The 15,052-nt window shown below is 46.8% G+C and overlaps 2 protein-coding genes across 3 annotated transcripts in view; one reads left to right on the forward strand and one right to left on the reverse strand.

The window, feature by feature from the left end:
• TMIE (transmembrane inner ear) overlaps positions 1-11,086 on the reverse strand; it is a 31,280-nt gene extending 20,194 nt beyond the window's left edge. Inside the window, exons 1-2 of the mRNA XM_035319659.1 lie at positions 10,467-11,086; positions 1,211-1,328 (exon numbers count right to left, since the gene is read on the reverse strand). Coding sequence (XP_035175550.1) covers positions 1,211-1,328; positions 10,467-10,664 — 316 coding nt within the window. The 5' untranslated portion in view covers positions 10,665-11,086. The remainder of the gene's footprint in view (positions 1-1,210; positions 1,329-10,466) is intronic.
• Positions 1-15,052, forward strand: part of ALS2CL (ALS2 C-terminal like) — a 60,479-nt gene that overhangs the window by 2,000 nt on the left and 43,427 nt on the right. Inside the window, exon 1 of one of the 2 annotated variants that reach the window (XM_035319641.1) lies at positions 14,787-14,964. The exons of the other annotated variant lie outside the window; for it this stretch is intronic. Coding sequence (XP_035175532.1) covers positions 14,962-14,964 — 3 coding nt within the window. The 5' untranslated portion in view covers positions 14,787-14,961. Of the gene's footprint in view, positions 1-14,786; positions 14,965-15,052 lie in introns of those variants that run through there. 2 annotated transcript variants of the gene reach the window in all.

Consider the following 15,052-nt stretch of genomic DNA (forward strand, 5'->3'; position numbering starts at 1 on the left):
AACCTCTGAGCTGATCGGGTTTACCTTGAGGGCTAGGAATAGGCTCTGGATGTCTGCTCACTTGTTTCTAACAGGGGAAAGAGCAGGTTCAAGGGAATTATAGATGAGTTGGTGTAACTTCATTTCACAGACTGAGGTTGGATGGGGTCCCTGGAGGCCACCTACTCCCAAACCCTTGCTCAAGCAGGGCTACCTAGACCAGGTTGCCCAGGATCGTGTCCTTTACTGGAAAGATGCTGGAAATGAATTACTTAAACACTTTGCAAATGACTAGGTAGTAATAAGAAGATGGGGAAACCAAAATGGGTTGATCAATTGTGATTTATATCCAATTAATCGATTTTTATTTTCAATTTTGTGTGTGTGATTCTAAAGTCAGCTCAATGAGAGAGCAGAAGATCCTTCCTTTGAACTTAATAGGGTTATGGGCCTGTCCTAAATGGTATTCTCATAAGCAGGCTTATGGCAGCAGTTTGCAGTGCACAGTGAAGGTGGTTTAAATACTGTTCCCCAAGGTTGAGCTGACTGGGGATGAAGGTGGATGAAGACTTTCAGGTGGGGAATCAGCTGCACCCAAACAGCCCCTTCAAGAGTGCCAGGAGGGCGCCTGATCCCACTGCATCCACCGGGTCTGAGCTAATGGCTTCCTGATGACTGGATCCAAAAAGGACTTCTTGAGGTCTTGAAAACCCTACTGAAACCAAATGGGGAGCCTTGGCACCCGGGGTAGCAATTAATGACAGGTCTGGCTGTGACCACAGACCCCTTGTGGTTTATCTTAGCATGCGGGATGGCACCACAAGTGGTCCTACATGGCTTCTCTGGGTTGTGTGACAAGGTAGGACTCTTGCCAAGCTGTGAGACAGGGCAAGACCATGGCTGTGAGATGTATTTAAGCCTGAATGTGGTACTGCAGCAGACAACAGTTCCACATGTGCCATGGTCCTATACTTTCTCTTTTGTTCTGGGGTGCCACCAGCTAGCGCATTACAGGGTGGAGCTGCTGTAGCTGGCCTGTGGTTCTCTCGAACACCCCACCTGCCTCTCCCTTCCTGGGGGAGGAGGAAGCCAGCAAAACACCCTCGGTGCTGCCGGGCACCGCAGAGCCTCAGCCCGTGCCTTCTGCGTCCCTCCTGGGGCTGGCTCAGAGCCAGGTCCCGGGCGGGGTGGTGGTGCTGCGGTGGGTGCAAGGCAGAGAATTGCCACTTACTGACTGCCAGGACAAAGATGGCAAAGATACCAATCACCTGCCAGAGGCGCAGCCCCCAGATCACCACCGTCTCCGAAGTGACAGGGTCCGGCTTCTTTTTGGGGGGTTCTGTGGTGGCCTGGGAAAGAGAGGGGGAAAAAAAAAAAAAGAGAAAAATGGCTTAAGGTTGGCAAGGGGGAAGATGCCACCAACAGGAGTTGGTCTTCTGGCCTTACAATAATTCAGGTATCTTCAGGGAATGGAGACTTCTCTAGAGGTCGTGTCTAAAGCTCTTGTTGTTTTGGAATGTCTGAAGCGTTGCCAATTTTTGTTAATAGGAAATAATGGCAAAAAGATTTGCTTCGTCAAGTCCCACTTTTTTCCTGAAAAGTTCAGCTCCTTGGGTCAGGAAGAGATCTTTTAAAAGGCTTTTTTTTAAGGCTTAGCTGTGAAGAACAACATAAAATTAATAATAATAAAAAGTTATTTGAAACAGGGCAGGCTAGGGTGAATAGGGACCTCTGGTCACCAGATGTGACCCTTGTGCTGGAGCAGAGCCATGGCCAGGCACAAGCAGGGCTGTAGCTCAGGCAGGGACCAAGCACTTGAGTTTAGGGTTAAAGCAGCTCCTACAGGATGGGTTTCAGCCCTTGTTGTGCTGTCCCCAGCAGCTGGGCCTCTAGGGCTGGGATGCTGCCTTGCTCCTGAGCCCTTGTGTCCACACCTTGCGCTCGTGTTGTAAAATCACGGTGCCCACTTATAACAGGATTTTGCCTGGAGGTATTTTGAAGGAAAACGCCATGTGAATTTGATACGGGAACAGATACTAGGGCCCTTTTATAAGCTGAGGAAGGACACTTCAGTTAAATCCCTACCATAGGGCCTTAATTGCGTTATCAGTGGGGAATGAGAGGTTGATGGACCCTGGAAGGGCACAACAGGCAGAGAATCATACAGCTCATGCTTTAATTGTCAGAACAGCAGAGCTGAATTAGATGGCTATTTGAGCTGCATTTAAGTGCTGGGGATTCAAGCGCATCATTTTAACCATTTAAAGTTAGCCTCACCAAGCAGAGATGCTAGGTCTCATGCAATACAAGCAAGAAGTGTTCCAAACAGTCTGGAGCAACCCTAGAGGCTCCATTTTTGGCAGCCAGAGCTCAGATTCCCACAGCTCCAGCAGTGAGAGTGATTTGATGTGGGCAGGGGAGTATACTGTAGGGAGATTAAACAACACAGGCAGCACCAAAGAGATCAGCTGTATTTGCTGAGAGCCTTTGTATTACTTGAATGTGTTAAATGTGTTGTGAGTCCAGGAGAAAACCTTTCCTGAATGCCCATTTAGATGGAAACAGGACAAGGACCTGATGGCTTCTATAGTAGCTAAGTGTTGACAAATGATACAGTCTCATTGCAGACCCAGTCCTGAGTTTTCTGAGCCTTGGTTCCCCATCTCCAAGACCAACCCCAGAGGTCCCAGTGCAGTGGTGATATAGTAGGTGCACATACATCAACAAGAAGTATTTTTTCTCTTATCTGATGGCTCAGAAGTTCAGAGGTTATGATGTTTTGTGGTGCAGGAAGTCAGAGTTAAAACCTGCTAGTGACCTTTCAGAAGCAGGTGCTAGCAAAACTCCTGCACTGGCTTATATCTGAATGCAGAACCTGATCTGAGTTGGCAACAAACAGCCTTCTGATATAAGCTGAAAACACTTTGTTTCTTAAAACCAACCAGAAAAACAAACAAAAACCTCTTAAACACACATCTGACTCCCTGTAGTGCCCTTCCCTTCCCAGCCCAAGAAAGTGCTGTTAAAGCACAGCTGTAATGGATAGCAGAGAGCTGGGGCTGCTCTCCAATTACTTGCCTATTTGTGCAACACAAACCATAATTCAGTCTCTTGCTAATGAGGGATGCTTCCCGTTGAGTCTGGAGTGCTTTGTCTCCCGGGGGATCCTATTCAGAACCCATCTGTGGTGGACAGGATTGCTTTCTGAGCTCGGCTCTTCCAAGCTACTCAGCACCACGTGGCCTCGCCTCGGTGTAGTTTGTGACAGCCACAGATATCTGACTGGGGTGGTGTGGTCCTGTAGAGACATCTGGAACAGTCAGGTAGGAACTGGTGACAGTCACCACCGAAAAAAATATATATCCTTTTTCAACTATAGGGATTCTGTATGCTGTTTACGAAGCATCCAGTAACACCAAAAATAAATTCAGAAAATTTTGTCTAATTGGAAGTTAAACCAACAATGACCTAATAAATTTAGACTGCTGACCCCAGTGATCTAAGTTTATTTCCTGCTGTGGCTCTGGCCTTCCTTACTACTGATCCTGGAGTTAACCTCTAGGTTAACTCCAGTCTGAATCTCAAATCATAGATTATTTTTTTTTCCTGTGCACTACTTAGAGTGACTTTGCCCTCTTGAGAAGCTGAGCTCTCCCCAGGATTCGTCTTTCCTTCCAGACTTGTCTCTGATGAACATCTGGGAAAGGGAGCCAGGTATAAAGAGGGAAACTGGTGGGCAAAGGAGATTGTGGGGTTTGTTGGAACCCTGCACATCTGTGTAGGTTTTAAGTGCACATCAGGAAGGGGGGAAAAAAAGAGGGCAAACAGGGACATGGTTGCTATTAGCCCAGCCAGAGCTGTGCCAGATGGGAGCAGAGGGGAAGGTTTGGCCCCGTAGGTGGCTGGAAGGAATGGGTTTAAGGTTCACTGCTACTGCTCTGGACAGTCTTAAAAGCAAGTCCCTTTGTGGGTCATGTAACCTGGTTCACTGCCTCATGGCCTGTCAGGGGGCATCAGAACCTGCTGATCTTCAGCAGGACATAAACTACAGGCAGAAGGCAAACAGCAGACCTGAAGCCGAGGGAACAAGAACCCATGCTCAGCACCATGGATCGGAAGTGATGGTGCCAGTTTTCTGCAGCGCACACAGGCTTGGGGTCCTGATTGCTGCCCTCTGTGCTCTTCTCCAGCAAGAGCATCAAGAATAGGACGTGTTCATCTCCCTGTGCGACTTCTGCATAGGACTGGCTCTCCAGCAGCAGAATAATGGTAATCAGAGTCAGCAAACTGAAGCCAGTCTGCACTGACAGCATTAGGCACAGGGCTGTGGGACCCGAGGTCCTTGCTGCTTTTGCCTGCTAAACCTTCCAGCTTTGGTCTTTTTGCTCTGGGGATCTCAAAGCACTTAATGCATCACATTTATCGTACCAAAGCGATACTTCCAATTCAAAGTAAATTAGCTGCGATAGCGGCAATTAAAAGATGTTCTCAACGTTACAGTGTGGATCAAGAGCTCTGAAGCACTTGCCACCAACTTATGGCCGTTTCTGGAGGGAGCTGTGGACGTGGAACAGTACCTTTCAATGAGATGATTTGTGTTGGAGGGGAGGAGAAAAAGCAAGGTTGAAGATCTCTGCCACTTTCCTTGGTTTCACAAAAGCTTTTGATGTGAACTAATAAATAAAGCAGAAAATCTTTAATATTAAAGACAGGAGTGCAAGGGGGAAAAGGCATGAAGCAAGACCGCTGCTGAGTCCTGGCCATTCATGCAGATGCTTTGGTTTAATCACTGCAGCTCTTCATCTCTTCATCGTGTTTGTAGAGTAAATGTTGAGAATGTAGTGGTGAGGCTACCACAGCTTAATAAATCATCAGCTCATCTGTGGCAACTGCCTGTGGGCATGCACTGGGATTTGTAGCTGAGGGCTGTGTCAACATTGCGACATGTCCTGACCGAGCAAGGGGTCCAAAGTCTTCAGTGGGTTGTAAGGTGCAATGCTGGCCCGTTTGTCATCTCCAAAAGCTAAGACGTGTACAGCAAGGAGAGGAAATACATATTAATGAAAGTAATTCTTAGTAGCTGCAGGAAAATGGAGCTGTTGGTTTGTGCCTCCAAATAAATGTCGAGATTTGGAGGTGCGTGGGAATAAGCGTCAAGATTTGGAGTTACTGATTTGTGCCTGGCAATAAATGTCAAGGTAACAGTGATTGGATCAGGGACAAAAGGAAAAGATGTAAGGAGGCTGAAACACAGCACAGTGAAACGGTGGGGCAGGACAATTCTTACACAGCCCCAAGGAAAAACCAAAACTTGAAGCTGGTACTTGCAGCTTCATTGAGGGTGAACTTGTGCCAGAGCATTCCAGAATTGAAAGATGTTTGGATAGATGAAGAGGTTATACTTGGTGTGAAGGCTAACAGCATTGCTTTGTCTATGCAAGGCAACTGCAATGAATTAAAGACTCCAGAAGACTGGAGGTGGTAAAGAAAACTCCTGCGAGAGCTACCAGGCTTTGTCTCTAGATGCAGGGGGTGTTAAGAAATGCTCAGGTAATAACTGATCAGGGAGAGGCTTTGGGAGCGAGCTGATGAGAAAATATAAAAGAAAATTATGCAAACACCTCACTACAGTGTTGGTACCACATAGGTATCTGGGCACTATTTATGGGAATATGAAAAATTTGAGGCTCCAGAAAGAAAAAGAAATGAGCAGAAAGGAGTAAATGACAGGTTACAAAGCTCCAGAGATGCTCCGTGCTGATGTATAATGATCTTACAGCAAAAAGAAACTTCCAGCTTGATTAAGTAGCCTAAACTTTAATGTAAAGGAGACGATGATGGAGACCTTGGTAAATATTCCACATTACTTTGATGGAAGACCTGCGCTGGCTGGAGCAGCAGATAAAAAACAGGCAGCGTACAGCACAGTGTCTAAAACAAGATAAGACCGCTGGTGAATCCAACTCCTAGCCAACAGCAGTTATGAATATTAACCCAATGCCAGACCATTGGTCTGGGTGTCTCTCGCAGGACAGCGGAATAGCTCCTTAGCCTCTGACTGTGTCAGTTGCATCTCCCACAGCAGCTGGGGCATTCACATCACTTGTTGATGCCAGTAGGCATAAAGAAATTTATATTTGTGTCTTACCCCTCAGGCTAAATCTCTCCCTCTGAAGTAAGTGCATCTGCCCTTACTTAAGAGCTTAAAAATGTGCAGTACAAATAGTTAGGTCTAAGCTAATTGCTCTGTAGTTATGTGATGGCTATGAGAAAGCAGCACTCGTGTAGAGCCATCCACCTCATTGAGGCAGCTGATTGAGGTCTGATGAATAAGTGAGTATTTCTCTTGAGCGACTAATAGTGGAGCCTATAGTGATTAGCTCAGATCTGGCTAATTCCTCGATGCCTGACTTAGATCGGGTAAACACTACCCTTGAGATCCCATTCTTTACTTGATCTCTGGGAGTAGGAGCAGGGAAGCGAACCGGTGGGATCTGGGGATATCCTAGGAATCAAGTTGGCCCCAGCAGGAGCCACAGGGGCTGGGTGCTGGTTACTGCCCTACCTGTTGGGTTTGCCATGATGGGACCCTGTAGGGCTGTTTGCAGGGGTGTGTGTGTGTGGAATGCATGAATCATGTTGGGCCATGTTGACAACACCCTGGCCCCTCTCCTGCTTCTCCACCTGCCGTGGCAGGCTCCCCTACCTCTGAAGGCACAAGATCTGCTTGTGGTGAAAACAGCACCATCCCAAACCCTGCTGTTCCCGGGGTTTTGTGGAGGCTCCCAGGCTGGGAGCAGGCAGAAACCACGCCATAAGGAGAAGGATCCAAGCTGACGTTGGACTCTCAGGGCTGTAAAACATCTACTAAACCCCCAAACACTAAATCATTTCCAGGCAGGTTGCCTTTTCAGGTCAGAACGGTTTGACACTGTTTCTCCTAGCTAGAAAATATTCACGTTCACTTTTTCTGATTCATTTCAGAGAGAAAGTGTCAGTGGTGACTGGGGTGGGGTGTGGGGCAAGAAAAGGTACCAGCCCCGGTGGAAAAGGAGACAGCTTTATTTGCTTCACTAAGCAGCAAATAAAAATAGCATGGCCGGGCTTGGGAAAACTAATAATGTTTAGTCCTAATTGCATCTGATTGCACGTATCTAAAGGGCACAGATGTTTAGGAGGGATGGTGCTTCAGACAGAGGCACAAGCACACCCCATCCCTTCCCCTTCTGAGTAACAGGAAAGACATGGGCTACCTGAGGATGGGCGTCATTGTGGGCAAAACCCATCTAGAGAAGCCAACAAAATGTCTTGGTGGGGAGCCCTGGCATGGTCCAGACACAGCATCCAAAATACAGTAATGATAATCAATCTGTGGCTTCACAGGTCAAGGGACAATATAATACGGTGGTGTATTTAGGGTGAGGAGGGGGAAGGCTGACCATAATGGTTTAAATTAAGTGTGATAGCTGTTAAATCTGGTGTTTACTGTTCGATTACTGCGTAGATGTAGCTGATGCCCTGGTCATGAGGTTTGCTTGCACTAGGGCAGCTCCTGGGCTGGCTGAAGGACCCCTCTCACGGTCTCAGACCTCGCACGTTCCCCACTAGAACGTTATTTTTTTAATACCTGGACCAGTTCACAGCCCTGTGAACACCAGTTTAAGATTGAACCCTGATGCTTCTTTCCATCTGAGAGTGGCAGCAGTCACGGAACAACCTCTTTAGCACAGCTGTAGAATTTTGTATGACTGTTAGCAGAGACTATGCATTTATCCATGTGTACAATCCCTCCACAAATAACCAGAATGGTCTGAGAGCATGTCTGTTTTTTTTCCTTAAGATCATGTGTCTGGGGGTCTGGGAAGGTCCAGTGACTTTGCACCCTGTATGGTCTCCATCCCTCTCTCTGAGCCCATCTTCTCCGATGGACCATGATAAGGAACTTTCCAGAAAACAGCTTTGTAATTTTCTATAATATTTTGAAATATTTTCAAATATTTGAATATTCCATCTGGCCTGAAATGCTTGTATCTTCCTTGAGGATGCCCTTCTTAAAGCTAAGGCGTATCTCTTAAATCATCACACATGTTGCTTGTGCGTATCTTTCTGCACTAAAATTTTCCAATTTCTTCTTTTTTATTGTCAGCTATTGGGTTAAATCCGTGCATTCACAAGGGAAATCAACCTCAGAAGTCCACTTGGTAACTTCACCTACCTTCATTTGAACTATAATCACACACAGGTACTTTTAGACTATTGCATACAGAGTCACATCCATCACATTCACACATAGGCTACAAATGAGGGCTACTGTCCCTCGAGCCCAACAATACACCACGAAATATAATATAAACTGAAGATATTCATAACTAGTAGAAAAAGTAGTCTTTTTTCTCTACAATCTAATCCGTGTTGCAGCTTTTGCACGGAGTCTAAGCTGGAAAGTGGGGGGATCAGAAACATCTTTATTTTTCTTGCTATATTGGTAGGGAAAATGGTCAACAACCTCTAGTCTGATGGAGTTTCTGAAGAATTTATTTTACATAACTGCCTAGGTCAGAGTTTTACCTTCTAACTACGGAGCTCCAAACACCAGTCGAGAGACTAAGAACTTATTAAAGATATGGCAGATGCAGAACTTGACTCAATAAGGGAATAATTGAGTAAACCATGTGCTGGACACCAAACACCTGCAACTTATTCCCGCCTCAGGGTCCAAATTCATACCTATTCCAAGCCTCTTAGAGGTGAGCTGATGCAAAGAGGAAGAATAAATAAATAAATAAATAAATAAAGTCATGTTCAGAGGCTCTTATTGTCTCCTCTCTCCAATGCCCTGATGTCCAGTCCCTTTGACCTCCCCTCTGTTTGCTCTGATGAGCTGGCTTAGCATAAATTGAATTACTGGGGAAAACTGCATTGTATAATTATTTGAAGGAAGAAAAAACAAAGTCCTTGCAGAGCTTTGGAGCAGCCTGTAATTCATCTGCCTTGAGAAACACAGAAACTGGCTGTTGGTCTAATCTCATTTTTTGGATACCTGGTAATTAACCTGTTGTGCAGCTCGGGTTTCCAGACAAGATTTACTCCCTCCAGCACACTAAGAAGTGGATGTGTTTTCAAGAGAGCCTGGTATAAGTAAAACAGACGAGAAAAAAATCACACCTGTTTTATAACGATTTTCCTAGTTTTGACATTTATCTTTGTTCTGCTTTGGCGTGAGGACAAATCCTGGAAAATGTGTGTGTGTCTTTGAAACATCTGTCTTCAAACTGAGAGTGTCAGGATGCTTATTCACGTGGCTGTCTCGGTGTTTGGAAATGGCAAGATTGTTGTTGTTGTTGTTTTCTCTTTTAAGTCTTCTTGGTGAGGTGGAAGCTGAGTCTGCACACTGACCTGTCTTCAGCGAAGCATGCCTTGTTAAATGTGCTCTGTAAGAGAAAGTTCTGCCTGGCCAGTCACCTTGAGAGCCTCTGTAGGCTGAGCAGCTTGGGAAAATGTCTACAGCAGGATGTATGTGCATTTGCAAAGCTTATAGGCTCCTGTTTGGCTTGCTGGGGTTGTTATACCATGGTCAGATAGGCTGATGGGTCCATCAATACTGAAATGCTGAAAATGCGGTATTAAGTAAATTTAAGTTGAGGCATCTGGAAAGATGAGGCAGGACCTGGGCTGTAGGGTGGGGATACGAACACAGCACTGCTCCTGTTGCCTCTGTGGTGGAGACAAACTGCTGAAATCTGCAGACCAAAGGCTACAGAGATCAGACCTGGCTTGAGTCAAGGCCAGGTGAGGGGCAAGGCAGCCATGGATGCAACTCTTAACCTGCTGAGACAAGATGTTCTTTTGCTAGTGTATTAGAGCCCTTAACACAGACACAGCACAGCTGCAAGTTTTAGTTGAAACAATCAGAAATGTGAGCGAAGCCAAGCCCTGTTGTATGAACACTCTGCTCATCAGCACTGCAGCACTGGGGTTCTGACCCCAGACCAATGCAGTGGCTGCTTCCAGTGTGGCTCAGGCTTCCTTAGTTCAGAAAAGTGCTTGAGAAGTTGAAAATGGTTGGGCAGCTCATTTTTTGGCAGCTGTAATTTCAGGGGGCCACCTGTACATCCATGGACGGGATCACCTGTGTCAGGCCTGGTCCTCCTCTATCCCTGAGCCCCTGATGTGGGACACTTGTTGGACAGGGAGTATTGGGCTAGAATACGCTGTGCTGGGACTTTTTGTGCTCTCTCAAGTTCTCTTTGGGGATTAAAAGACCAATTAAGTGCCAACTGTGGTCATCATCAGCTGCTGGCATTTTAAAAGCACTTTCTTTACAGGCTGGGCCGGCAGAAAGCAACAAACATCACCTGAAGGAGCCCCTAACACCTTAAATTCCCTGCTTTCTGCCCCACCTGCCCTCCCTGGGTAACCTGCATGGAAAGAACAGGATTTCTGGACACCCCTAAGCCCTCTGATCCATAAAGCAGGCAGCTCCTTACCTCGATTAACTGTGCCATGGCAACTCTGGAGCACGACAAGAAGAGGGAAGAAGGCTTCATCCAGGAGAAAGGATGCTGTGAGGGTGGATCCCACGCCATCTTCCCTCCCTGGTGTATCTCCGACCTTCTCCTTGCTGTTGTAGCCCAAAGCAGGAGAGGTGATGAATAACCGAGCCGGCTCTCAGCAGTGTTCAGCATTTACCAGAAGCCGTCACGTGCTGTCCCGGCCCTTCTTTGCTGCTTTCCTTCCCAGCCCAGCAGCCAGAGACAGGAGTCATTAATTAATTAATTAGGCTGGTGTCGCTTACAGGGTGCTCTGCTGCTTCTCCGCCGGAGCTTTGTGCAGGGGGGGACGCAGGGAGCAAAGCAGTGCTCAGATCTGTTCCAGCAAGAGGGAAGCTATTTATTCATTAAGACCCTGGCTTTTTTTTTTTTATTATTTTTTTTTTTTTTACAGCTGTCTGACTGATTCCAGCTCTCCTGCTCTTGTTCTCCCTCCCTGCCTGTTGAGAGCAGCCTCTTCCCCTAATGAAAAAGGGCTGTAAGCCAAGCTGATGCATCAGCAGCACCGCAGCTGCCCTGTGCTAGCAGAGCCCGGTGTTACTGGAGATGAGCTCTTGGTGTCTCAGGATTTAAAAGCATCGTTCATCCCTGAAGGATCTCGGGGATGTGTTGCTGCATTTTGCAACTTCGCCTGGCCTTCAGGTCTTGAGGGAGTGGAAGGCAGCTGGGAAGAGCAGCAGAGCCAAACCTTGGGCTACAGGCCGAAAAAGAGGGCGAGGAGGAGAGTGTGTGGACAAAATGGGTTAAAAAACCTGCTTTGCTAGATTAAAAATATCTTACAGATTGAGCCCCGATGAATGCACTGAGCACGTGCTGATGAACTTCTCAGCTGCAGCTTTCTTGTTTCAGAGGAAACGTTGAGTGTTGGGACTAGGAAGCTTTTTTTTTTCTTTCTTTCTTTTTTTTTTTTCATAGCATTAGGAGAGTTGTTTTCAAAAGTCCAGTTTTGAGTCCAGTTAGCAGAGAACCAACGGGAATCACAGAATTGCTTAAAAATCTCTCTCCATGCTATAAGAGGCATAAATTTCTGGTGTCTCATTGCCAAGAACTCTAAAGAAATAAAGATCTGGGCTCGTTTGCTTTTGAAATGTCATGATCCAGCCACACGAGGCCTTGTATCCATCCTGTCTCATTGTATTTTGGGATGACTGAGTTATCTGTATTCTCCCATACTCAAAGTTTTTGTATTATTTGCTGTATTCTTTGCTGGGAGAAGCCTGGGATTTTAGATCAGAAAGCAAGCAACGAAATCCGTGAGGATCTAGTCACTTCTGCTACTGCCCTCTAGCACTTTTAGAGAACTAAGTGCAATTTCAGGAGAAATAGCTACGTGGCAAATTAATATTTTATAAGCTCGAATAGGCAGACCGGCTTTAAGGCCTGCCTACTGATCAGGCTGTGAAGATTGGAGGAATATGGAATGAAGCCAACGCGTCCACCGCGCTGGAGGAAAAGCAGCGTTAGGCTCTCTGCTGCCTTTGTGCAGGTTCACGGGGTGACTGCTTCTGCTGGCTTCTGGCTCGTGAGATGATGAGATACTGAATGCTTGGAAAATCAGTGTAAGGATAGGGTCCGGTGGAAGGTGAGGCAGGATGATGTCCGGTGAGGTCTGGTCAGCAGACAACAGATGGTGGCAGCATTGAGGTGGAAAATTGTGCATCTGTCTCAGAAACTGTCCAGCTTGATCCTCCCTTACCCCCTGAAAGTCCTGCCTGGGGCTCTGGGATCCCCAGCAGTGGTTCACTGAGCTGGTTTTAACGTTTTTCAGCTCAATTTCATAAGGAAATGGGGTTTCTGGGCGAGACAGTTCTCTTGCCCCTCTCTCTCTTCCTCTGCCCTGCCTTCCCTCCTCTGGACTTTTACAGCTTGTTGCTGCTGTTTTAATTCAGCTGAAACTGGCCAAGGGATAAAGGTCAAGGAGATGCTGGATTTTGGTGTATTGCATTTTAAAGATGTGATATTGGGTAAAAAGCTGTGTTGGCTATTGCCCCCGTGGAAGAAAGGTATGAGGCAGAGCTGTTACCTCCATCTGAGCCCCAGGGACCTTTGGTTTGTACCCACATCTTGTCAGACACCAGGAAATGCAACCGAGGGGCACAAATCTATGGCACGCTGTGCTGCCAGCTCTGCTGCATGTGGGACTGCGTCCCTTTAGAAAAAAAAGTGGTCTAAAAAAAATGAAGAGGAGTCTGGAAACGCAGCTGCTGGGCCCTGCGTCAAACACGGCACGATCCTCCGAAGCCTCTGGGCTGCTGTTTCCAGGCTGTAGATTATTATCAGTGCCTTGCCCCTGGGCTGGGAGTTCAACAATGCACCTACCCTTTTATTTGTAGGTCCTCAAGAGGTGTAGGGCTTTTTTAAAAAAATATTTATTATTTTTTATAATGCACCAAGAGCTATGTGAAAACAGCACACACACACACAAAAAAAAGTCATGTTTTTCCAGATTTCAGATTTCTTATTCTGTATATGGATCACTGAAGTTGAATGCCTCCTTTAGTTTTCAGGGGAAAAAAAAAAAAATGCAGATTTTTGCAGACTCCAGACCTGTCAGCACTTCATAACTTTGTTTCAACTTTTTTCCTTGAGATAATTTGAAAATACCTTGAACAGGCAGGTCAGAGCAGAATCTCCTTCTGGTGTTTTATATGATAAGATTTCATACTGATCTTCTATCTCTTTGAGCTTATTTTTTTTTTTAATTTTATTTTCATTCACGACAGGGAAGGCAAGGAAACTTCTATGCGAGCATTTACTTTCCGTTTGGTGACCTAACCCTTCAAGGATCTTTTGTAGAGAGAAAAAGTGTTGCAAAACTTCTGAATTTAGCAACAGTGAGGAAGTGAGCTTTGCAAAGATGGCAAATAGCTGTCATTTCCCATGTACATCCACACCAGCAGTGACCCCTCACGGGATAAGGTTAATCATTGCCCAGATTGCACGTGCTCTTACGTGCTCACCGATTACTGGATGGCCACCAGTCTCCTCAAAAAACCACAGGTGCTGTTAAACTCATCAGCTTCCTTATTTATAGCCTGTCTTCTGTATCTTCCTGGGAGATAAATAAGATGTGGATCTTGTTAGACGTGCCAGCTTGCCACCCACTGGGATGCTGGTGGTGGTGCACAAAGGTGTTTTGGAGAATATATCAGCCCTGAACTGTACGAGTTTGCTCAGCTTTTGCAGTCAAAACCCCAAGGGTCGAAGCACTGAAAGGGGATGGAGATGTGGTTCCTGCCTGCCTCATCTTCTCCTTTATCCCCTGGGGCTTATCTTATGGGCTGCCCACGTTTGGGCTGATGGACAAGTAGATGAAGAGCCATGGGAGACCTGGGGTCTGGAAACGCCCCAAGCCTGTCAGCAGAGAGCAGGGCAGTAAATCTCCTTCCTTCTCTCTGGCTTCATTGATATAGATCTTGGCCGCATACCTGCGATTTCTTAAAAGAGCTTTCTAACACGAGCATGCTTTGTGAGAAGGTCCCGCAGAGTGCTCACACTCACGTACACGCTGTGATGTTGTTCACAGGCGCTGCTGATGGAAATCTGATGGATTGTCCAGTGGGAAACTTGTGCACATGCACACAGAATATCCCCAAATAAGTGGGAAGAAGGGATTTGAGGGAAGGTGGAGGGTCTCCTTTCCTGCCCGAGTATAGGGGCATAAAGCATTCACTCACAGGCTTTCACTGCTCTCCTTGCAGTGAGGCTTCATGTTCTCCCTGCTGTGTCTGGAGACTTCCAGGGAGACCAGGCCAGGCTTCCAGCTCCCCATTGCTCTCCAACCCAACCCTGAACAAAGAAGAGGCAGCCCTGAGGCAGGGGACAAATAGATCTTCTTAAATACTTTTTGCTGCCGCTTGATCCCCAGAGCACAGGAAGATGCTTTCATCCTTGCAGCCTCCCTTTACGTCTATGAGGATCATCCTGTGTCCCTGCAGGCTGCAGCTAGGGAACATCTCTTGTAGGAGAAACGAGGAGGCTGTGTTCATTTTCACCCCGCTCTGCCATAACTTGCCTGCCCTGCGTACGGCAGAAATGTGACAAACTTCCCCATGGAGCCCAAGGCAAAGCCCGAGGAGGAGCAGCCCCAGCGCCTGCCAAGGGGGAGCAGCCATCGCGTCGCCCGCCCCTGGCTGCTGTTCCTCTTTAAATGCCCTAAAAGCCATCCCAGTGTTGAGTTGCTTGCTGAAATGTTAATGTGGAGGCTTGCCAAGGACTGGCAGCCCGCCAGGGGTTTCCATGTCTACCAAGAATGTTTTGCGGTGCACCTTGGGAGAGGAACATTACTTCCTTGATTTTTTTTTTTTTTTTTTCTCTCCTTTCCTCTTAAAACCAGTAAATAAAGCAGCTGAAAAGTTAGAGCAGGCAGTTTTCATCACCCGGCTAAGCTTTCCACCCACATGGCTGCGTGTCCCGGCTGACGGCTCGACCCATGGTAAGCCGGGGGGGCTTTTTCCTCAGGTGAGGCTTGGAGGTGGGAGATGCTGCTGCCAAGGTGGTCTTGTGGGATGCTGTGCTCCTGT

The sequence above is a fragment of the Oxyura jamaicensis genome, chromosome 2, assembly GCF_011077185.1.
Source record: "Oxyura jamaicensis isolate SHBP4307 breed ruddy duck chromosome 2, BPBGC_Ojam_1.0, whole genome shotgun sequence".
Lineage (NCBI taxonomy): Eukaryota > Metazoa > Chordata > Aves > Anseriformes > Anatidae > Oxyura > Oxyura jamaicensis.